The following is a 22,500-nucleotide window of genomic DNA, read 5'->3' as shown; positions in this document are numbered from 1 at the left end:
GAGAAACACAACAAACATGAATCGGAATCGGATACTTGCACAGAACACTGGTATGTGAGAGATACGCAAGTCTAAGTGTAAAGGAGGTAACCCACCAATGAAACCTCCAGGTACTGACAGCGCTTAGTGAGTTCTTCATTCACTGATGACAGGAAAGAAAAGACCTCATCAGGAGACACCTGCAGACAGACAGACAGACAGACAGACAGACAGGTGGGCAAAATAAACAGTATGGAAACCTGTTATTATGTTATTTACATTTAAGGATACATTAAATTAGTATTAACACCGCGGTACTGTAACAATACTAACAGCACTGTTCTGCTGCAGCTGTCTGACTGTGATTACCTGTGTCCTCTCCATCATTCTCCTCAAATCCTCCAAACTGCTGCTGATGAATGTCTGCTGCTGGTTACTGCTGGCTGCCTAAAACAGACAGACAGGTCAGACAGACAGACAGGTCTGATAGACAGACAGACAGACAGGTCAGACAGACAGACAGGTCTGATAGACAGACAGACAGACAGGTCTGATAGACAGACAGACAGGTACCTCAGCCTTGATGTGAACTTGTGTGCTCCTAATAATTTTCTGGATCTTCTCTGTGAATTTCAGCTCAGACTTTAGGAGGGAGATCGTCTCCTCTAAACGACTGGACGCCTCCTTCACCTGGACAAGGAGCCATGTTATTATTGGACAGTTAAAGTGATAAAGCAGTGTTTGAAGCAGGTTTGACACAAGGGATGTAACACTCAGCAGGTCGCAGGTCTCTAGAGAGCGTGCTCGTGTTATTGTTAGTGCTGGTATGGAGTCCACTAGCCTAGTTAACATGGCTGGTCAGGGACATAGCACAGAGTACCAGACTGATAGCTTAGTTCATAACATTGAGACTGTCACCTTCCCTCGCCACTTTTCCATTGAATCATCCTCTAAATGTGTAAATCATAATAATGTAATCTTGATCTCCACCTCTGACAGTGGGGAAATGTCTCAGCAAGCACCTTACACAGTCTTACAGAATAAAATACCAAAGCTAATCACTACTGCATCCCTTCCTGCACAGGCAGCCAAAACCTACTACTACTAAAAGGTTCCTTGTTCCAATTCCTAAATTATCTACCATAAGCTCTACCAAACGGCCGGTCATTGGAAACTGCTCCAATGAGCTTAAAATCATCAAATTTGGCATTATTAATATTAGATCACTGTCCAACCAAAGCCTGACTGATGAATGATTAGATCACTGAGCATAAGCTGGACATGATTGGTTTATATGAAACATGGCTGAAACCTGACTATAACTACGCCCATGTTGCTCGGGCCTCTAAACAGGGGGGAGGTGTTGCTCTCATCTACAAATCTATTCTCAGCCTAAGCTCCAACCAGGACATTAAATTTACTTCATTTGAGGCTCTGGTTTTAAAACCATCCTCATCAGATAGTAACAGCCTCGTCCAGGGAACAGGCTTCACCTGGTTGTGCTGTACAGACCTCTTACTGCCAGTTCAGAGAAGAATTTGGTGAATTTATTGCAGATGTTGTGACTCGCTCAGATAAAATCCTAATTATTAGGGATTTCAATATCCACTTAAATAAGCCCTCTGACCCTCTAGGGAAAGCTTTTTTGAGACTTCTTGATATTTCCAGCTTTATTCAGCTTGTCCATGAACCCACTCACTCCAGTGGAAACACTCTGGATTTGATCATTTCCCATGGACTTGATGTGTCAGCCCTGAACGTCACTTCTGTCTCCTCTGCTGTGTCGGACCACTTTCTCATTACATTTGAAGCATCATTAGCCTGTCCCTATGTCAGTGACACTAATGTTGTTACTTCTCGTCGTATCAACCCGGCAATCACAGCGACGCTCAGTGATAAAGTGCCCGGGGTCCTGGCTCCCTTTGCGACTGTGACAAAACCTGTGGAAAGCCTCATGAATGAAGTGAACTCAGCACTTGTTTCGCTCCTCGATTCTGCGGCACCGGTCTCTACCAGGACAAGACGACCAAAGAAATCTACTCCCTGGTTTACTGACGAAACCCGAGATCTCAAGCAGGCCTGCAGGACAATGGAACGAGCGTGGCGTAAATCCAAACTGGAGGTTTTTTATCTTGCCTGGCGTGATAGTGTACTAAACTATAAGCGTGCTCTAAATACTGCTAGAACTGCATATTTCTCCGGCCTAATAAACAATAATAAACACAATCCTAGATTTCTCTTTAACACTGTGGCTAAACTTACTCACAAACCACAGTCGGTGAGCTGTGCACCCTTTAATGCAAATGATTTCTTAGATTTCTTTTGCAATAAAATTGATGAGATCAGAATCAAAATTAACTCATCATCTCTGACTTCCTCAATGTTTGTTAAAAAACATCCTGCTGCTGATTCTCAGTTGGTCTCAGCTCTAAACACTTTTGAAAATATCTCCCTTGAGATACTGTCTAAAACTGTCTCATCCTCTAAACCAGCTACCTGCGTCCTGGACCCCTTTCAGACAAAACTGTTTAAAGAACTGTGGCCAGCACCGGACCTACAATGTTAAATATTGTTAACTCATCTCTCATGACTGGTGTTGTCCCTTCTAGTTTTAAGTCTGCTGTGGTTCAGCCTCTACTTAAGAAACCACACCTCGACCCAGGATCACTAAATAACTATCGACCAGTATCCAACCTTCCCTTCTTCTCTGAAGTCTTAGAAAGAGTCGTGTCCCAACAACTTTCAGGCTCCCTACTCAATAATAATCTCCTGGAACCTTTTCAGTCAGCGTTCAGAGCCTGTCACTCCACTGAAACTGCCCTTACTAAAGTGGGAAATGACATTTTATTTACTTTAGACTGTAACTCGACCTCAGTGCTCATGTTACTGGATCTCAGCGCTGCATTTGATACTATAGATCATGGCATACTGTCAGACTGACTTGAAAGTCAATTTGGCATCTCTGGCCTGACAGCCTGGCTAAAATCGTACCTGTCTGAAAGAACACAATGTGTTTCCTACAATGGTACTTCATCAGTTTTTACTGCTGTGAAGTATGGAGTTCCTCAGGGCTCTGTTCTGGGCCCTTTGCTCTTCTCTTTATATATTTCACCTCTCTGCCAAATGATTCGGAGCTATGGAATACATTTCACTGCTATGCGGACGACACTCAGCTGTATGTGCCCTTAAAAGCTGATGACAAATCTCAAATCACGAAGCTAGAGACCTGCCTACATGCAGTGAAGAAGTGGATGTCAGAAAACTTCCTGCTCCTGATCAGATCAAACTGAGATGCTGGTCATCGATTGGCTCACAGAGACACCATGTTGATCAGGTGACTGTAACTCTCGACAACTGTGTTATTTCTCAACCGTCAAGAATTTCTGTGTTACTTTTGATTCTACACTCTCTTCTGATCAGCACATTAAAGAAATTACCATGATCGCCTTCTACCAGCTGCACAACAAAGCTGAAGCTCGCTCCTTCCTGTCCACTGAGGACGCACAGATCCTGATTCATGCCTTTGTTTCATCTAGGCTGGATTACTGCAATGCCTTATTTTCTGGTCTTCCACGTGAGAGCACTAAAAGTCTTCAGATGGTTCAGAATGCTGCAGCTGGAGTCTGAACACGTACAAGAACATTTGATCATATAACACCAATCTTAGCATCTCTGCACTGGCTCCCAGTGCATCTAAGATCAGACTTTAAGGTGCTGATGACATACAACTGTACACGGCCCCGTCGTACATGTCAGATCTCATTACACCATATATTCCAACTCGGGCATTACGCTCTCAAACTTCAGGGCTCCTGCTGGATCCCAGGATCAAGAAGAAGTCAGCTGGCTGCAGGGCTTTCTCCTATCGGGCTGCTTTCCTCTGGAATAACCTCCCAGCTGACCTCAGACCAGCTGGCTCTGTTGACGCCTTTAAATCTAAACTCAAATCTCACTTCTTCCATTTAGCCTTTAATTAGCCTGATATCAACTGTGAGCTTCTTCAGTGGGTCGGTGTCAGTCTCAATGAGTTCCTATACTACTAGAGTTACACTGTGCTGCTGACGAGAAACAATCTGTTTATTCTGATAAATACTGCATTTCTCTAACCTTTGTTTTTGTTTTCTGTTCCCACAAGCTGCAAGCTGTGTCACTCTCTACACTCTCTATAGCTTTCTCCTCCTCCTCCTCCTCCTCCTCCTCCTCCTCCCCCTCCTCCTCCTCTTCTCTCTCCTCCTCTTCTTCTCCTCCTCCTCCTCCTCCCCTCCTCTCCTCCTCCTCCTCCTCCTCCTCTTCCTCTTCTCTCTCCTCCTCTTCTTCTCCCCTCCTCCTCCTCCTCCCCCTCCTCCTCCTCCCTCCTCCTCCTCCCTCCTCCTCCTCCTCCTCCTCCCCTCCTCTTCCTCTTCTCTCTCCTCCTCTCTTCCTCTTCTCCTCCTCCCCTCTTCTTCCTCCTCCTCCTCCTCCTCCCCTCCTCCTCCTCCTCCTCCCTCGTCCTCCTCCTCCTCCTCCTCCTCCTCTTCCTCCCTCCTCCTCCTCCTCCTCCTCCTCCTCCTCCTCCTCCTCCTCCCCCTCGTCCTCCTCCTCCTCCCTCCCCCTCCTCCTCCCCTCCCCCTCCTCCTCCCCTCCTCCTCCTCCCCCTCCTCTTCCTCTTCTCTCTCCTCCTTCTCTTTCTCCTCCTCCCCTCTTCCTTTCAGGCTCCCTTCAGATGGACCACGGCCCCCTGGGACCATCTACCGTTTCCGGGCTCCTGCTGCCTTGAAATACTGCCTGATCTGGATCGTCACAGCCCGGGCTCTGCTGGATTATTGCTCTCCACTCTTTGTTTTTTTTACCCTGTTAAAAGTTTTTTTTTCCATCAACATGTGAAGTTTTTCCTCACTCTATCGAGGGTCTAAGGACAGAGGATGTTGTTCACTGTACAGATTGTAAAGCCCATTGAGGCAATGTGATTGTGATTTTGGGCGATATAAATAAAATTGATTTGATTTGATTTAAAGCCTCCGTGATCTCCTCATGCAGACTTGGTTTGTTAGAGACACTAGCGGCGCCAGGATCTGTCTGTCAGCGGTGTTACCCTGGTGCCTGTTTTTATCCGATTGAAAGCTGAAAAGAGTCTCTCCACAGTACATGTCGTCATGGGCAATGTGAGGAGGGCCCGCAGGAGACTGCTCATGTTTGGGAAAATATCACAGGGGCATGCGTCGAGCACTTCTACCAGTGTTTCTTTTTTCTCATTTGTGGTCTTGTTGGCCTTTGCCTTTCTTTTAAGCTGCTGCACAAATACAGGAATGAGAGCCTTGTCACCAAAGGTGTCTGACTGTGGCAAGCAGGCAGCAGCGTCTGTCATAAAGCCGTATATGTGTCTGGCTTGAAACGAGTGTTCAGCTCGTTACATCTGCTTGTCCAGTATGTCATTCCATAATTTCTGTAGGTCTGAGTTTAGCTGTACAGGTGATGATTTGCCCAGAGTAGAAATAACGTGTATTTGCTTAACCTGGCCGGCAACTTCCTCTTGCGTGATCCACTGATATCCAAGCGCACAATCTCATGTTTATCCATGAGCTCATCTGTCAATACGTTATCAAATGTATCATTTTCATTCCTGAAATGTGTGTAGCTGTCCTTGAGCCCTTCAATCAGATCAATACAATCTGTAACTGATAGTGTGGAAGATTGCAAGCCCTTAGTGGCGTAGTCGCTGACATCAAATAACTGGTTGAATGTGACAAGCAGAAACATAAACTTTTTCGTTTGCATTTGGTGCAGTAGGGAGTCAGCTTCAAGTTTTGTTTGGCCAGAACTTTGGGAGAATGTGGCGAGGGTCTCCAAAATAGGTCCCAGGAGCGTTAACACCTTATTGACTACATTTGACCATGAGCTCAACCTCGCATCACAGGATCTCTCCTGAGTACCACTCTTTGAGTACCACCTGTCAGAAAAACTCCTTCTTTCCCCGATGTGTGTGTGGCTGGGAATGTGTGGAGTTGGGCTGGCTTGCAGGCTCATCTATTGATGACAGGTCTAGCGGATGTTGTGACAGTTCTTCTTGGAGAACCGTGTTTGGGCTGGGCTGCTGAACCCTTGTCTCCTATAACACATAAAATGCTATCATATCTATTTGTATTTTTTATTCTTTTTAAGGACTACGGATGCAAATTAGCAGCTCTGCTATAATCCGGCATATTTACAGAAACATTTCCGATGTCCATCAATGTGCACTGTCCTTATCCAAAAATGAAGTATTAATTAGTTACCTCTGCCTACTGCCAATATTATTTTTCCCTCCAGAAAATGTCCATACAGACAGCCAGACACTAACGTTAACGTTAGCCTAACTGTTACTTGCCTTGCTGGTGTGAGGGAGTGGCTACGGGAGGACTTGATGGGGAGAGGGCGGCCGAGCTGGATGGTAACTCGTCACTCATAATGTTACTTAAAGTGGCAGGAGTTTCCTCCTCCTGCTCCTCAGAGCGTTTCTTGGTGAATTAAATGACAACAAGCTGCTTTGCTTTGCCACGTTGACGTTTCAGATTAGCTAACTACCGTCTGAGTCTGTCTCATTGAGCTTGCTTAAAAAGCTTGCCCGCCAACGTCATTCATTTCATTGGATCACTTGCTGGTGACCGTGCAGCCTGTGGGCAGGGTTAAGAGTCCACACGTGGGATAGAAGCCGCTGATTGGCTGAGAAGCTTTCACTCAAAGCTTTCCTCGGGCTGCTTATTGGATGAACAGCTAGAATGAAAATCACTCACTACTCACTATAGGCCTGGCCCTAACCCTAACTCAATAGTAGCGCCGCGGATGGTCAGAGAGTAGAGAAGTTGATACCTGCTGTAAACTTGTGGACTTAAACAGCTCCAGCTCAGTGTAAATGGACTCTTCTGTCACACGGATCTGTTCAGTCTCCTCTTTCAGCATCCTCTGAAACACTTTCAACTCCTGAGGAGCAAAATCTCCTCCTTCAATAAACAACCTGCAGGAGGACAAAATTCATTTCAGAAGTTTATCTTTTGACTTATTTGATCAGGTGATTCTTGTTCCAAGGGTCCCAGGTGTTACCTGAAGGAGTTGAGGAGCTGTGCTGTTCTGTCTCTGACCTCCTCCAGTCTGGTCTGAACAGTCTGTCTGAAGGTGGTCTCACAGCACTGGGTATCTTTGATATGTTCATCCAGACATACCTGGAGGGTGGAGCTGACAGCCTCCAGACTGCAGAGACAGAGCGAGACAGTCACACCTGACACAGGTGTTCAGGCAGTCTGTGATCTGACCACAGATCATTTTTTACCGTTGGCTGCTGTCAGCTGATAGGACATCTTTCTCCATGTTAGACAGAGTGACGCTGAACTCCTGGTTCTTCCTGCTGATGGAGGTCTGCAGCTCCTGTAACTCCAACCTGCAGGTGGTCAACACTTCTAGCACCTCCTCACAGTGATCATCCACATGTTGTCTGTGGCGCTGCAGCTCCACTAAAAACACAGAAACACAAACAGTCTAATGGTGGAAACACTGAGCTGAGACTGATGAAGGTGGAAGTCATTACTGCTCCTCCTTCAGTCCGTATCACACCCGCCATGACACGTGTCAGTGTGTGAGATGAACACAAGGAACATAAGATTATAGATGTAGGTGATATATGTGTGTGTTACCCAGGCGGGGTTGGTATATGTGGTTCTGGATATGTTGGGGGTTCAGCTGCTGCAGGTGGAGCTCCTGCTCCAAACGCACCATCTCCTTCCTCTCAGTCACCATGGTGACAGCTGAACTGAAGACGTTGTGAATGTGCTGCTCCAGGTGGTCAAAGAGCAGAAACCGTGTCCTGGACATCAAACACACACACGGTCAGCCTGAGAGGCGCTCCTCTGTTGCCATAGGGATATTTTTGTGTGTGTATGTGTGTGCACCTGCTGAGCGTGTGTGTGAGCAGCTCCACAGGAAACAGGCTCAGGTGTGTTTCCTGTTGCAGGTTGGGGGCGGGGCATCTAAGGGCTGGGCCACTGTAGGACACACCGCTGGATGATGTAAATGTGACATCACCGCTGATGTCACAAAGATCCAGCAGAGAAGACTCCGCCTACACACATACGCGCTGTTAACTCAGGACCAATCAGAAGTCGCTCATTGTTTGTCAATCATTAAACAGAACTCCACCTCAGTCAGCCAATCCTGAGAGGGGTGGGCAGGGTCAGTGTCCTTCTGACAGCTGATTGGATGATTCTCAGCCCCCTCACTGGGTTCTACCCCTTCAAACAAACAGACCAGTCAGAATGGAACAAACCAGTAAACCAACATGACCCCTGAACTGTACTGACCCGGGTCTGTGGGGCGAGCAGATAATGGGTGGAGTTTCTGCAGTTCTTCTAGACTCTGAGGAGGAAGATCACTTTGTTTATTGTTCACAGCCTTCAGACGGAGAGAGAGCTGATGTGTGAACCTACAACATACAGGTGTGTGTGGTTTCCATGGTTACCGGTGTGTAGGTGTTTCTGAGGTGGAAGAAAGAGGCGAGACTGCTGCTGTAAGTGAGGAGCTCCTCCAGACACACGGACGGGACACGGTCCAACAGCTCACACTGATCAGAGACACACTCACTGCAGCTGCGCACACACACACACACACACACACACACACACACACACACACACACACACACACACACACACACACACACACACACACACACACATAAAGCCCTGTCTGTCTCAGCTGCAGTCTGTTGTTGTGTCACAGACTGATACATCTGTAAATGGCTCTCTACAGTTGTGTTATTATAAACAAACGTGACACAGAAACAATCGATTGATCATCTGTTTTACAGTTAGTTCATTGATCAGGTAAAATGACTGCCAGAAACCTTCAGGTGTGACTTTGCTGGTCATTGGAACATTTGTCACACACACAGTTTGATTAATTTGTCCTGATGCAGCAGTAATGACCTCTGTCCTTTGACCCTGACTGACACTGAGGAAGTTCACCTTCACAATATGATGATTGTGTGTTAACAACCAGGGCCAGATAATAAACCAGGTGTGTGAAGGAAGGTATTGCAGGTCCTTCCTGCTGCTGTCAGACTACAGTAGACTCATATGTTCACAGTGCAGCACAAACTCTACACACAACTCAGAACTCATTTCTGGACCATTCGTTAATACACATATTTATTATTTGTAAATAACAATGCACTGCCTAACCCATTAGCATTAGCAGTATGTGTGCATGTGTCCTCTACCTGTGTCTGATGTCATGCAGGTAGAGGACGGTTTTGTCCAGAGACGTCTTCAGAGCATCCTCACTGCTCTCCTGGCGAAGTCCCGCTAGCAGGTCATCCAGATGCACTTTCTTCCTCTGACAACACAGAAGCAAAGCGTCATGGGAGATACCTCTACCTGCTGACAGATGCTCACAAGCCTGAGCTGTGAGACTCACCTGTCTGTCTCTCAGGTGAGACTCATGTCTGTGTCTCTGAGGTGAGACTCACCTGTCTGTGTTGCTGATGTGAGACTCTGAGCTTGTCCAGGTGTCGTTGTAGTTCTTCTTCTTTCCTCTCTAACCTGTGGCTGTGTGTCTCCCATAGCAACGCTGCTCCTCTCATCACAACAAACACACACCGGCTGACACTGAGAGCGTGGCGGGCCACAGAGTCACAACACAGCTACAGACAGACAGGTAGACAGATAGGTAGAGACAGGTTACAGGTATGCAGGTAAACGTGGATAATCAGATTCAGGCTCAGTGAGGTTTGTGTGACTGACGTCTAAAGCAACCAATCGCTTTTCATCCTGTCTCTGGCTTCGTCCAGTCAGAGTGAGGAGCTGAGAGGCGACGACTTCGTTCAGCTCCTCTTCTGACAGCTGCAGAGCAGAGAGCTCCTCCTGCAGGAGAACATGTGAAAAACACGAGTCAATAATCAATAATGGCACCAAATCTTCTGATTGGTTTCTCTCAGAGGACAAGATCACATGACTCTAAGATATAACAGGAAGTAAATGTTACCTTACAACGCTCCACCGCAGCCAGTCGATCCTGCCACACCTGTTCATAACAACAACGCAGCTGATGGAGGAAATCAGCATGAAGACTGTCTGCAAACACACACACACACACACACACACACATACACACACACACACACACACATACATACAATGTGTAAACAGGTGTTTCCAGTCAGGTTTGTAAATGAGCAAAATGAAGGTGTGAATAAAATCAGCTGGACAGAAACATGAGGAGAGTTACCGATCTGCTGATTGGCGGCTGTCAGCTGGTTGAACCAATCAGAGACCAGAGCAGTGGAGGGCGGGACCAGAGAGCTAAGACACAGAGAGACAGGCAGTCAGTTGTCTTCACAGTGTCAGTGTGGCCAATTTACTGAACCAATCACAACACAGTCTCTGCTGTTGTTACCAGATGTTGTTGATGATGTCACAGCGTTGTTCTGCCAGAGTCTGGTTCATCTGAACTGAGACCAGCTGATCATCTTCACTGCTGTACACGCTCCTGCAAACACAAACAACACTGATAGTACCGATACTGCTGACAGAACCTGTCTATAACCTGTTAGAACCTGTCTATAACCTGTTAGATCCTGTCTATAACCTGTTAGAACCTGTCTAACCTGTTAGATCCTGTCTATAACTGTTAGAACCTGTCTATAACCTGTTAGAACCTGTCTATAACCTGTTAGATCCTGTCTATAACCTGTTAGAACCTGTCTAACCTGTTAGATCCTGTCTATAACTGTTAGAACCTGTCTATAACCTGTTAGAACCTGTCTATAACCTGTTAGAACCTGTCTATAACCTGTTAGAACCTGTCTATAACCTGTTAGAACCTGTCTAACCTGTTAGAAGCTGTCTATAACCTGTTAGATCCTGTCTATAACCTGTTAGAACCTGTCTAACCTGTCTAACCTGTTAGATCCTGTCTAACCTGTTAGATCCTGTCTATAACCTGTTAGAACCTGTCTATAACTGTTAGAACCTGTCTAACCTGTTAGAACCTGTCTATAACCTGTTAGAACCTGTCTAACCTGTTAGAACCTGTCTATAACCTGTTAGAACCTGTCTATAACCTGTTAGAACCTGTCTATAACCTGTTAGAACCTGTCTAACCTGTTAGATCCTGTCTATAACCTGTTAGAACCTGTCTATAACTGTTAGAACCTGTCTAACCTGTTAGAACCTGTCTATAACCTGTTAGAACCTGTCTAACCTGTTAGAACCTGTCTATAACCTGTTAGAACCTGTCTATAACCTGTTAGAACCTGTCTAACCTGTTAGAACCTGTCTATAACCCGTTAGATCCTGTCTATAACCTGTTAGAACCTGTCTATAACCTGTTAAAACCTGTCTATAACCTGCTAGAACCTGTCTATAACCTGTTAGAACCTGTCTATAACCTGTTAGATCCTGTCTATAACCTGTTAGAACCTGTCTATAACCTGTTAGATCCTGTCTATAACCTGTTAGAACCTGTCTATAACCTGTTAGAACCTGTCTAACCTGTTAGATCCTGTCTATAACCTGTTAGAACCTGTCTAACCTGTTAAAACCTGTCTATAACCTGCTAGAACCTGTCTATAACCTGTTAGAACCTGTCTATAATTGTTAGAACCTGTCTATAACCTGTTAGAACCTGTCTATAACCTGTTAGAACCTGTCTATAACTTCTTAGAACCTGTCTATAACCTGGTAGAACCTGTCTATAACTTCTTAGAACCTGTCTATAACCTGGTAGAACCTGTCTATAACTTCTTAGAACCTGTCTATAACCTGTTATAACCTGTCTATAACCTGGTAGAACCTGTCTCTAACCTCTTAGAACCTGTTTATAACCTGGTAGAACCTGTCTCTAACCTCTTAGAACCTGTCTATAACCTGGTAGAACCTGTCTATAACCTGTTAGAACCAGTCTATAACCTGTTTTAACCTGTCAATAACCTGGTAGAACCTGTCTATAACCTGTTAGAACCTGTCTAACCTGGTAGAACCTGTATATAACCTCTTAGAAACTGTCTATAACCTGGTAGAACCTGTCTAACCTGTTTTAACCTGTCTATAACCTCTTAGAACCTGTTTATAACCTGTTAGAACCTGTCTAACCTGTTTTAACCTGTCTATAACCTGTTAGAACCTGTCTAACCTGGTAGAACCTGTATATAACCTCTTAGAAACTGTCTATAACCTGGTAGAACCTGTCTAACCTGTTTTAACCTGTCTATAACCTGTTAGATCCTGTCTATAACCTGGTAGAACCTGTCTATAACCTGTTAGAACCTGTCTATAACCTGGTAGAACCTGTCTATAACCTGGTAGAACCTGTCTAACCTGTTTTAACCTGTCTATAACCTCTTAGAACCTGTTTATAACCTGGTAGAACCTGTCTCTAACCTCTTAGAACCTGTCTAACCTGTTAGAGCCTGTCTATAACCTGTTAGAACCTGTCTATAACCTGTTTTAACCTGTCAATAACCTGGTAGAACCTGTCTAACCTGTTTTAACCTGTCTATAACCTCTTAGAACCTGTTTATAACCTGGTAGAACCTGTCTCTAACCTCTTAGAACCTGTCTAACCTGTTAGAGCCTGTCTCTAACCTCTTAGAACCTGTCTAGAACCTGGTAGAACCTGTCTATAACCTGTTAGAACCTGTCTATAACCTCTTAGAAAATGTCTATAACCTGGTAGAACCTGTCTATAACCTGGTAGAACCTAAATCTACATCCTGGTTCTCTGCCCACCTGAAGTGCTCGATGACCTCATTGACTCTGCCCCTCCTCCAGCGATGCAGACAGTCCTCCCAGTGCAGACGGAGGAGTGACTCCTGCTTCAGGTTCTCCTCCTGGAGGAGCAGCAGTAGACGAGCTACGCTACGACAATTCGCCAGGAGAGACTGATTCAGCATCTGAGACAGACAGAGGAGAGCTGTGACTCTGTGGATGTCAGAGGTCAGAGGTCAGAGGTCAGCGGTTACACTGACTCACCATGGCCTCACTGTGGATCAGCCTGTGGACGTCAGGTGGAGGCAGGAATCCAATCTTCTCCAGCAGGTGGCAGTACTTCCTTAAGACAGCTTTGATCTACAGGAAACACATGCAGCAGACATACGGTCGTATATAATTAAACGCTTTATGAACAGACTCTTCCTCCAGATGAAGAGGATGGAACCTGAACTGAAACATGACAACATCAGTCTGACCTTGTTGCTTCGTTCATTCTCAGATTCAGTCAGTTTGTGGTTCAGCTTCATTATCCTGATCTTCTTCAGCTTCAGCTCCTCCTCCACCTCCTCCCACAGAACACACACCTCCTGGCCACACACACAAACACTTACACATTATAAAAACATAGTGGATCACATCGTCAGCCCGAATTATAGAAACACAAGTCAAAAAATCCAGGTGTTCAAGTTTACCTGCAGACTGACGTGTTCCAGGTGTTCCATTCTGTCCTTCAGGATGTTTAGTCTGTTGTCAACCTCTTGCAGAGACCACAGCAGCTCCAGACTGACACTTCTCACCTGAGTCTCACACACCTGAAAACACAGTCTGTGAATTAGTTCAGGTGAGAGCAGCATCATGTGCACCTCACACTATGTCAGGTGTTTTATGTTGTAGAATGTTGTACCTGGCTGAGCTCTGTCAGCTCGGTCTCCAGCGGTTTCAAAGCTGCTATGTGTTTTTCAGCCAGTCGTTTGATGATGTCAGAGCATGGACGATCGTCCACTGAGAGAGAGAGAGAGAGAGAGAGGAGGAGCTACAGCTGTGATTGGTTGTTGTGAAGACTGAATATGAAGCAGTGTCCAACAGTAAGTGATGCTGCTTTATACAGTCATTCTGATCCATCAGGTGATGTCAGAGCTCAAAGATACACACCCAGAGTGTCAGGAAGTCTGCTGACATCATTAACGTCATCATCACCATCTGACTGCTGCTCCCTGCTGGAGAGAGGACACAACCACCTGACACACACAGACAGAGAGACAGACAGACATGTTGAATATGCAGCTCATGTATGGACATGCTGTCAGAGTGTCTGTGTGTCTACCTGCTGGCTGTACTGCAGTGTGTATTACTGTCCTCTGCAGACAGACAGTCTGTCCTTGCGTCTCTCCGTCCAGCCAGCAGAGATCTGGACAGCTGAACCTTCAGAAGACAAACAACACTGAAGGCTTCACAACTGATCATCATGTCACATCAACGCAGTGATCACACCTGTACCTTTATTGATTCCCTTTGATACTCTGATAAAGCCTTTTAGAGGCTGTCATCCTAAAGTAGGGCTGCTGAGGCTCAGGGGTAGAGCCAGCGGCTTGTTATTGGAAGGTCACTGGTTCGATTCCCCTGGTCTGTAGGTCTAAGTGTCCTTAGGCAAGATACTGAATCTGAAACTGCTCCTGGGCAGCCACCGCCAGTGTGTGAATTAATTACTGTGTGTCGCTTTGGACAAAAGCATCTGATAATGTAAATGTAAGGTGACTTTAAGAGCCTGAATCTAAATTACTGTGAACACTGATTGAACAAGACTCCCTTAACAAATGTAGAGATGTTAAGAGTTGTCTCATGAGTAGAACAGCTCATTATGTCCTTGTTGTAAATTCAGCATTAAATCTTTCAGCTGAAGTTGTTTGTCTCCTTGTAAAAAGTGTCAGTTTGTGGCAGCATGTCTGTACCAGCCTGTCTGCTTCTGTGTCTAAAGTGCTAAAGTCTTACCTGCCAACATTGATCAGCTGTTTGAACACACTGTTTACACTGATGTCACCATTTACACTCCATTTATGAAAGAAGAAACATGTTATTGATCTAAACATGTCACATGTTACAAAGACACTAAACAGTAACAATATAGGCTACTTCTTTGTCCCCGTGGAGAAAGTCCCCAGACTCCCTTAACAAATGTGTCAGTTTAGTGAGTTGTTGAGTTGGAGACACTTTATAAACTCTGTGAAACTCTGTCTCTGACTCATTCTGCAGTATTTGGACCTTCTTGTTCATTCAGCAAATGTTCTACATGAACTTCTTTCTGTCTTTGAGTAGAAACATGGAGTCTGTTTGTCTCAGCGATGGTTTGTTTCATGTAGAGCCGGAAGTGAGATCAGATCAGGACGCATGTTGCTAGTGAGACGATGCCACGCCCCTTCCGGTTGCCCTCTGGACATGAATAAAAACTGTATGATGTATGAAGAGAGATGAATAATCTATTGATCCGATTAGACTTGAATCCCACATTAAGTTTGTCTCAGTTTGTCATCAAACTTATGAATTATCAGACTGTGAGAATGATGACGTCATCATACTGATGAGTGCCTGACAACATGCTAACTTTACTAACGTTAGCTAACTAGTAGTTAACGTTAACGACCTGACTAACGTCTGTGTGACTTCCTTCTCGTCTCATCATCATTAAACACTTTTATAATTTTACTGGTTCATTTTAAAACTATTTGCTTTATAAAATGTTCCACACCAGATAACATGGACCCACCTGAGCGTCGAACAGCTGCCGGTACACCTCCCCGCCCGGTACCGCTCTGCTCTCACTCATGCTAACGTTGATTAGCCAGCTGCTAACGTGGAGGAGAGTCACCGGGCAGCAGCAGAGAGCTGACCCGTGAGATGACACTGTGGAACGGACACCTTCTCTCCCTCCGCTCGCTAGTTCTTCTGTTTCCCGTCAATATAAAGTCGTTAATCTCAGACTGGACCTGGAACAGCACCAGGACCTGCACGTTTCCCTCAGCCAGTCTTAGTGTCTCTCCGTCACCATGGCAACAAGAGCGCCGAACACTCTGCGACGTTCATGGTCCGCGAGAAATGTAGGAGAAAATCACAAGGAAGTCACACCAGGAAGCAGAGAAGAGACTTTATTTTGTGAACATTATAGTAACTCATGGAGAGCAACTCACTGCTCAGTTTTAGTGTCCGTCTTTCACCTCTTTCAAAATAAAAGTCTGTATTCGATCTGCCCTGCTAAGAAAAAGAGCATAGACCAGCACCAAAACACAACAATGGTCTTGCTAGTGACTGGTAACCAGCAAGACAAGCGTATGTTGTGTTTTGGTGCTGGGTTTTTTTTTCAGCAGGGTGTTTTATTGTTTTAAACTGCTGCTCACATTAATTTGATCTGTTTGACACTTCTAACTGAAAACAAAAGAGAAAAACACAGAACATCAGAAACATCAGACTGGACAAAGTCGATTATATGTCACATGATGATGATGTACAGTGTTGAAGTTAGACGTCTTTGTTTTGTGTTGCTGAAACATTTACTGAAGTTAGCATGCTAACCAGCTAGCCCTGGACCTGAAAACCTTTCTCCTAACAGTCCACCGCTCCTGTGCTTCCCCCAGTAGCCCAGGAAGCTGCATGGCTGACTAAGCTAACAAGCTAACAATAGCTACAGTGGTGGATGTATAAAAACAAGAACAGTTAGCAGCAGTTAGCAGTTGGTTGGGAGTATAAACAGAAACCTGCTGTTTGATGAGCGGTAATGATTGTAATTTGATGAGTGGATCACATGACTGATGAGGACACCTAAGAACAACTCACTAAGAAAAAAAATAATAAATCAAATCCAATCACAGCTCAAAGTGAAACAGGTCAAACTTCAGTTCAGTCAGAGTCGGTGATGTCACTGCTGTCGTCAAGGTGACCAGCTGTGTACTCCTTACAGCAGAGCTTGGACCGGACGGCCCGCTTCCTGTTGTCATGGAAACAAGAACAAGCTGAGACAGCCGGCATGACAAACATTTTCATATCGACTGGACCAGAATCTGAGCTCACCTGCGGTAAAAGAAGTTGGGTCGACTTCTGGAGGTGCGACAGCCATCTGTCTCCTCCTCCTATAGACAGACAGGCAGACAGAGAGAGACAGGTAGAGGTTCAGCAGAATCGGAGTATTGATACCAATGATGTTCCTCATATTTCAGACGAAGTGACACCCACTGTTGTAACAGTCGTACTGCAGTTGGGTCATGTGGAGACAGCCTGTTCTTAAGAAGACTGAGGTGTGCTAGTCTAAAATCACTGCATTTGATACTCTGCTTATCAAAGCTGAGCAACACATCTCCGACTCTGAAGATGCTAAGCTAGCCAAAATCTGGAAGAAGTTAGCGACAGCGCTGGATAAAATCAATGCGCTAGATAACAGGAGACGACGGTGTAATACTCGCACCACTGGACTACCCGAAGGCAGCGAGCGCAGTAACCTGGTCTCCTTTTTTAAAACCTGGCTGCTGGAGCTGCTGCAAGTTAGCTTCAAAGGCAGAGCTGTTAACCAAAACACTGCCGACGGGTTAGGGTTAGGTTCTGACCCGCCGGGCTGTGACCCGCCGCCTCCCGAGGTTTAGATTTCCGTTGCTGGATTGCTGCTCATGTGTTTCTGGATGGGTTCTCAGAGTATTATGTTTATTTTGCTAACGCACTTCTGAAGAGATGTTCGGGGCTCTCAGATCTGCACAGTGTAGAAAAGTGTGTCTGGGTTTCCTGCTGAGTTTAAGATCTCTTCCTGTATTGGCCGTACTTGAGACGTGTTGCCAAATAATCTACTTTCGATTTGAGGAAAAAAATAAATAAAAGCTAAACGGTGGACGAGCAGCTCAAAGTCTGACCCCTGTGTGTCCCTGTTGTTTCTGTTTGATGACTGTTGTATAAAGTTATGTTTTTTATTATCTGTCCTTTGTTGCCCTCGACGTCATCTATATTCTGTAGAGACAAATCAATGCTGGAGATCTGCAGCTGGACAGTGAGAGGGAAACACAACGCTGTTCAGAGGGAAACATGTCTGAGTTTCCTAAAAAAGGAGCACGTTCACAATCATGTAGAGAACGGGGGTGATGTGTTCACGGGACCGGGGGTGAGTGAGGAGGCGAGCAGCAGAGTTTTGGACCGTTTGAAGTCTATGGAGGGAATGAGAGTGAATGATGCCAGTGAGGAGGGAGTTGCAGTAGTCGAGACGTGAGGAGATGAAGGCGTGGATGAGGGATTCAGCAGCAGGGGGGGAGAGGCAGTGTCTGAATTTGGCAATGCGGCGGAGGTGGAAGTAGGAGGTCTTGACAGTGGAGCTGACATGGGGATCAAAGGAGAGGGTGGGGTCCAGGATAACGCCAAGGTTGCATGCCAGGGGGGAGAGAGAGATGATCGAGCTGTCGATGGTAAGTGAGGTGGGTCCAGTTTTGTTCAGAGTGGATTTTGTGCCAATGAGGAGGAGCTCTGTTTTGTCACTGTTGAGTTTGAGGAAGTTCTGGGACAGCCATGTTGTTATTGCAGAGAAGCAGGTTTCGATGTGGTTGAGTGGAGGATTTTGGGTGGGTTTGGTGCGGATGTAGATCTGGGTGTCATCAGCATAACAGTGGAAGTCGAGGTTGAGTTTGCGGATGAGGTGTCCAAGGGGGAACAGGTAGCAGATGAAGAGCAGGAGGCCGAGGACTGAGCCCTGAGGGACCCCCTGCGTAACAGGAGAGAGGGTGGATGTGTGGCCGGAGAGGGAGACGAACTGTTGCCTGTCAGTGAGGTGGGAGGCGAGCCGGTCGAGAGCAGCGCCCTCGATTAAAACCATTAAAACCCGTCTGGTCAAGGCTGATGATTTGTGGCAACAGTCCTTCTATTCGTTTGGCCAGTATATGTGTAAAGATCTTATAGTCCTGATTTAACACGCTAACCGGTCTATAGTTACCGCATTCAGATCTATCCTTCCCCTCTTTTGGAATAAGTGAAATTACTGCTTCCCTCCAGGAGGGGAATTATATTCCTTTTAAGGACCCAATTAAAGGTGGACTGCAACATAGGGATCAATGAATCCCCCATCACCCCACACCAGGGGCTTTCCCTGATTTGAGATGGGCTATGGCTGCTCTTATTTCTTTCTCTGTAATTTCTACTGCAAGTTGGTTACTCTGCTCATCCGTCAATTTAGGAAGATTCATTTTCTCAAAAATTCTTCCATTTTCCCTCTATCAACATGAGGTTGAGAGTATAGTCTTTGAAAATATGTTTCAAAGCTATTCTGTATCTCTTCCAATTTATACTGTATTAAATTAGTCATCGGGTTTTTAATTTCATGGACTGAATTCTCTGCCTGTTGCTTTTTCAGCCTATAAGCCGACAATTTACTGGCTTTCCAAAATCCTTCATAATACTTTTGTTTTGTAAATATTAACTTTTTTTGTATATCTCTTGTATAGATCTCATCTACTTCATTCTTTTTCTTCCTAAGTGCTTCTTTAATTTCCTTGTCATTTGTGTCTTTATGTTTTTGTTCTAACTGTTTCAACTCTGTTTGGAGCTGGTTTAGCTCTTTCAGCTTCGCTCTTTTTAAGTGGGAACTGTATCCGATTATCTTTCCCCTCAGCACTGCTTGACATGCATCCCATAATATCGGAGGTGTAACCTCACCATTGTCGTTCTGTTCCAAAAAGTCGGTAATATCATTCTTAATTTGGTCCTTCATATGATTCAATATATGTATGTTTAATCTCCATAAGGTGTTTCTCTGGGACTGTTTGAGATTTAGTTTTAAATACAGAGGGCTAATACAGGATTATGGGTCCGAAAGGTCCATAATCCCCATGCTGCAATCACCAACCCAGTGTAAATCTTTACCAAAGATTAAAAAGTAGTCAATCCTTGAATACAACAAGTGTGGATTAGAAAAATATGTATAATCTCTCTTTACGGGATTTAATTCTCTCCACACATCTACTAAACCAATATCCTTATTACTTATTATTGCTGAATTGATCCTTGTGTTCAGGTGACTGGGCTGAGCTACCTGTGTTTTGATGAATCCAGTTTTGGGCATAATCTAATATTGAGATCACCCCCACAAATTAATACCCCTTGAGAATCTGCTATAATCAATTCAAATGTTTGACTAAAAAAACTCCAATCAGAATCGGGGGGGGGGGCATATATATTCAGCAAAGTTATCAATGAGCCATTTCAGCTCCCTCTCAAAAACACATATCTTCCTTCTGTGTCCTTCTTTTCAAATAGGGACTCAAAACACATTTTACTGGAAATTAATATTGCCCCCCCTCTCCTATGCTATTTGCATATGATGATGAGAACTGATACTTAAAGCCCGTTCTTTTTAATTAAGCGTGCTCTAAATCTGAAAGATGGGTTTCTTGCAAAGAGTCAAAACTGTGCTAGAAGCTGTTTGTTAACCAAAGAAGCTGAAACATCAACGTTCTTAGTGAGGACAAACTCATTTGTGAATAAACCTCATCGCTATCTGGCTCATCATCTCCTTAACAGGGCTTATTCCCAGAACATTCACTCAAAGGCAACTATTAGTCATAAGAATGAAGAAATTAATGATACTTTTAAAATATTTTTCTTTATACCTCATAATTCATACCCCCATCCCAAAAGGGAGGCAAATATCTCTCTGGTACCAAAATAGGGCAAAGCGCCAGAAGAATGTTCTTCATATGGACCCGTGCCGGTTCTGAACTTACACAAGAAGCTTTAAGCAAAAGTTCATCCCTGAGAAAATCCTGCCCAATGTCATCACTAACGATCCGACCGGGTTCATTCGGAGGAGGTAATTCTTCTCATGATGTAAGAAGGTTGAGCCTGTGCTGTTTCTCCGGACGCAGAGAAAGCCGGCCAGGCTGCAGAGGCCTCACCTTTACTCTTCACCTCTATCAGCTGTGATCACAGACGCTCAGGTCCAGTTCAGTACTGAACGAGGCAGGTTTGCTTCTTGAGCCTCGAGCTGCAGCTGTCAGACACGATGTCAGCGTAACAGGAATCACCTTAAGTGGCCAACAGCACAAAATGTCTCTGTGTGTCGGCGACGTTTTAATCGACCTCGACTCCACAAGACAATCATCCCCAAATTAACTGAGTACATTTATAAATATGGCTCCTTTTCCAGATATAGAATACATTCTTCTAAGAGTGAGGCCATGATCCACACATCTCACAGATTACCCATGAAGCAGCAGTCCTGGTCCTCTGTTCACACGCTGTGGCACCTCCTACAGGAGAGTCGAGCTGCTGCAGCACCAACGCCTCCTCGTTCTCCCCTGACGTCCCACTGGGCACCTCCTCACTGCTGCCTGTTGGTCACATGACGACAGGTCACATGACGACAGGTCACATGATGCAATATGATGTCACTTGACACGTGACAAGACTCTGACCTTTAGCTGCATTCTCTGAAGGCTCCTGCTCCTCCTCCTCCTCCTCCTCACTGCTCCTGTCACACTGAAGGAGAAACACATCATTACATCATCACTGACATCATGAAAACCTCCTCCTCCCCCCCTCACCTGGTGACTTCTGCAGGTGAGTCTGCGGAGGCGTGTCCTCAGTTGTAGCTCCTCCCCCTGTGACCGTAGCAGGAGGAGCTCCAGCTTATCAGATTGCTCAGTGAGCGTTCTGACCTGCTCCCTGTACTGATCCTTCTCCTGCAGGAGCAGCCGTGCCTCCTCCTGCTGCTCCACCCTCGACAACAGAGCCTGGAGCACCAATGAGAGGCCTTACACTCATGACATCATCATCATTATCATCATCTCTTTCAGAGACTCCTCTTCCTCCTCCTCACCTTGTCTCTCTCTCTGATCACCTCCTCCAGCTGTCGGAGGGTTTGTTTGTTTCGTTGTCGGTACATCTTTGCGTCTCCTTTCAGCTGAGCACACCTGAGCTCCAGCTCCTCCTTCTCCTCCTCGCTCTGCACACAAACAAACACTGTGATGAGTTTGTTACACACACACACACACACACACATGACTAACTCTACCTGAACTCTTTTATTTGGATAAAACTGTCTTCTGTAGAATTTTCACTTCTTTCATTTGTTTCAAAATAAAAGCCTCCAGCAGGTCAGAGAGCATCATCACTTCCTGACAGGATTTTATCTGTTAGAACAGAAACTCCTCCTCCTCCTCCTCCTCCTCCTCCTCACCCTGGCTCTCTGCTCCTCTGCTCTGTGGAGGTCTCTTCTCAGTCCAAACACTGTGGTGAGGAGGTTCATCTGGAGAGGACCTGGACCCTTCTGCTTCTCCTCTTTTGTCTCCTGCTTCTTCTCCTCCTCCTTCTTCTCCTTCTCCTCCTCCTTCTTCTCCTCCTTCTTCTTCTCCTTCTCCTCCATCTCCTCCTCCTCCGTCTCCTCCTTCTTTTCCTCCTGCTTCTCCTCTTTGATCTCCTCCAGTCTTTGGGGATGGAAGAAGGTGGCTGTGGGCAGAGCCAGACTCCTGCTCTGAAAACACACGTGGTAACACCCGTGAGGTGCGTGAGGTGTGTGTGAGGTGCGTGAGGTGTGCGTGAGGTGTGCGTGAGGTGTGCGTGAGGTGTGTGTGAGGTGCGTGAGGTGTGCGTGAGGTGTGCGTGAGGTGTGCGTGAGGTGCGCGAGGTGTGCGTGAGGTGCGTGAGGTGCGTGAGGTGCGCGTGAGGTGCGTGAGGTGCGTGTGAGGTGCGTGTGAGGTGCGTGAGGTGCGTGAGGTGCGTGAGGTGCGTGAGGTGCGCGTGAGGTGCGCGTGAGGTGCGCGAGGTGCGTGAGGTGCGTGTGAGGTGCGTGTGAGGT

General features: G+C 45.7%; 2 protein-coding genes across 4 annotated transcripts in view; both read right to left on the bottom strand.

The window, feature by feature from the left end:
- ccdc180 (coiled-coil domain containing 180) overlaps window positions 1-15,725 on the bottom strand; it is a 20,563-nt gene extending 4,838 nt beyond the window's left edge. The window contains exons 1-25 of one of the 3 annotated variants that reach the window (XM_030418214.1): window positions 15,454-15,725; window positions 14,017-14,114; window positions 13,845-13,930; window positions 13,597-13,694; window positions 13,385-13,504; window positions 13,169-13,279; window positions 12,954-13,049; window positions 12,711-12,874; window positions 10,378-10,470; window positions 10,210-10,283; window positions 9,967-10,055; window positions 9,726-9,845; window positions 9,452-9,625; window positions 9,203-9,318; window positions 8,444-8,570; window positions 8,286-8,340; window positions 8,125-8,216; window positions 7,878-8,047; window positions 7,623-7,792; window positions 7,262-7,442; window positions 7,036-7,182; window positions 6,805-6,949; window positions 553-669; window positions 349-426; window positions 96-179 (exon numbers count right to left, since the gene is read on the bottom strand). In XM_030418214.1, coding sequence (XP_030274074.1) covers window positions 96-179; window positions 349-426; window positions 553-669; window positions 6,805-6,949; window positions 7,036-7,182; window positions 7,262-7,442; window positions 7,623-7,792; window positions 7,878-8,047; window positions 8,125-8,216; window positions 8,286-8,340; window positions 8,444-8,570; window positions 9,203-9,318; window positions 9,452-9,625; window positions 9,726-9,845; window positions 9,967-10,055; window positions 10,210-10,283; window positions 10,378-10,470; window positions 12,711-12,874; window positions 12,954-13,049; window positions 13,169-13,279; window positions 13,385-13,504; window positions 13,597-13,694; window positions 13,845-13,930; window positions 14,017-14,114; window positions 15,454-15,513 — 2,865 coding nt within the window. In that variant the 5' untranslated portion in view covers window positions 15,514-15,725. The remainder of the gene's footprint in view (window positions 1-95; window positions 180-348; window positions 427-552; window positions 670-6,804; window positions 6,950-7,035; window positions 7,183-7,261; window positions 7,443-7,622; window positions 7,793-7,877; window positions 8,048-8,124; window positions 8,217-8,285; window positions 8,341-8,443; window positions 8,571-9,202; window positions 9,319-9,451; window positions 9,626-9,725; window positions 9,846-9,966; window positions 10,056-10,209; window positions 10,284-10,377; window positions 10,471-12,710; window positions 12,875-12,953; window positions 13,050-13,168; window positions 13,280-13,384; window positions 13,505-13,596; window positions 13,695-13,844; window positions 13,931-14,016; window positions 14,115-15,453) is intronic. The other 2 variants (XM_030418213.1, XM_030418215.1) reach the window with 2 other exon arrangements.
- Window positions 15,726-15,815: 90 nt separating this feature from the next.
- Window positions 15,816-22,500, bottom strand: part of card9 (caspase recruitment domain family, member 9) — a 10,121-nt gene continuing 3,436 nt past the window's right edge. Inside the window, exons 7-13 of the mRNA XM_030418216.1 lie at window positions 21,883-22,176; window positions 21,523-21,648; window positions 21,248-21,436; window positions 21,119-21,182; window positions 20,907-21,034; window positions 16,752-16,810; window positions 15,816-16,668 (exon numbers count right to left, since the gene is read on the bottom strand). Coding sequence (XP_030274076.1) covers window positions 16,581-16,668; window positions 16,752-16,810; window positions 20,907-21,034; window positions 21,119-21,182; window positions 21,248-21,436; window positions 21,523-21,648; window positions 21,883-22,176 — 948 coding nt within the window. The 3' untranslated portion in view covers window positions 15,816-16,580. The remainder of the gene's footprint in view (window positions 16,669-16,751; window positions 16,811-20,906; window positions 21,035-21,118; window positions 21,183-21,247; window positions 21,437-21,522; window positions 21,649-21,882; window positions 22,177-22,500) is intronic.

The sequence above is a fragment of the Sparus aurata genome, chromosome 5 (assembly GCF_900880675.1).
Source record: "Sparus aurata chromosome 5, fSpaAur1.1, whole genome shotgun sequence".
In the NCBI taxonomy this organism is placed as follows: domain Eukaryota; kingdom Metazoa; phylum Chordata; class Actinopteri; order Spariformes; family Sparidae; genus Sparus; species Sparus aurata.
This window is presented reverse-complemented; position numbering and strand designations above follow the sequence as displayed.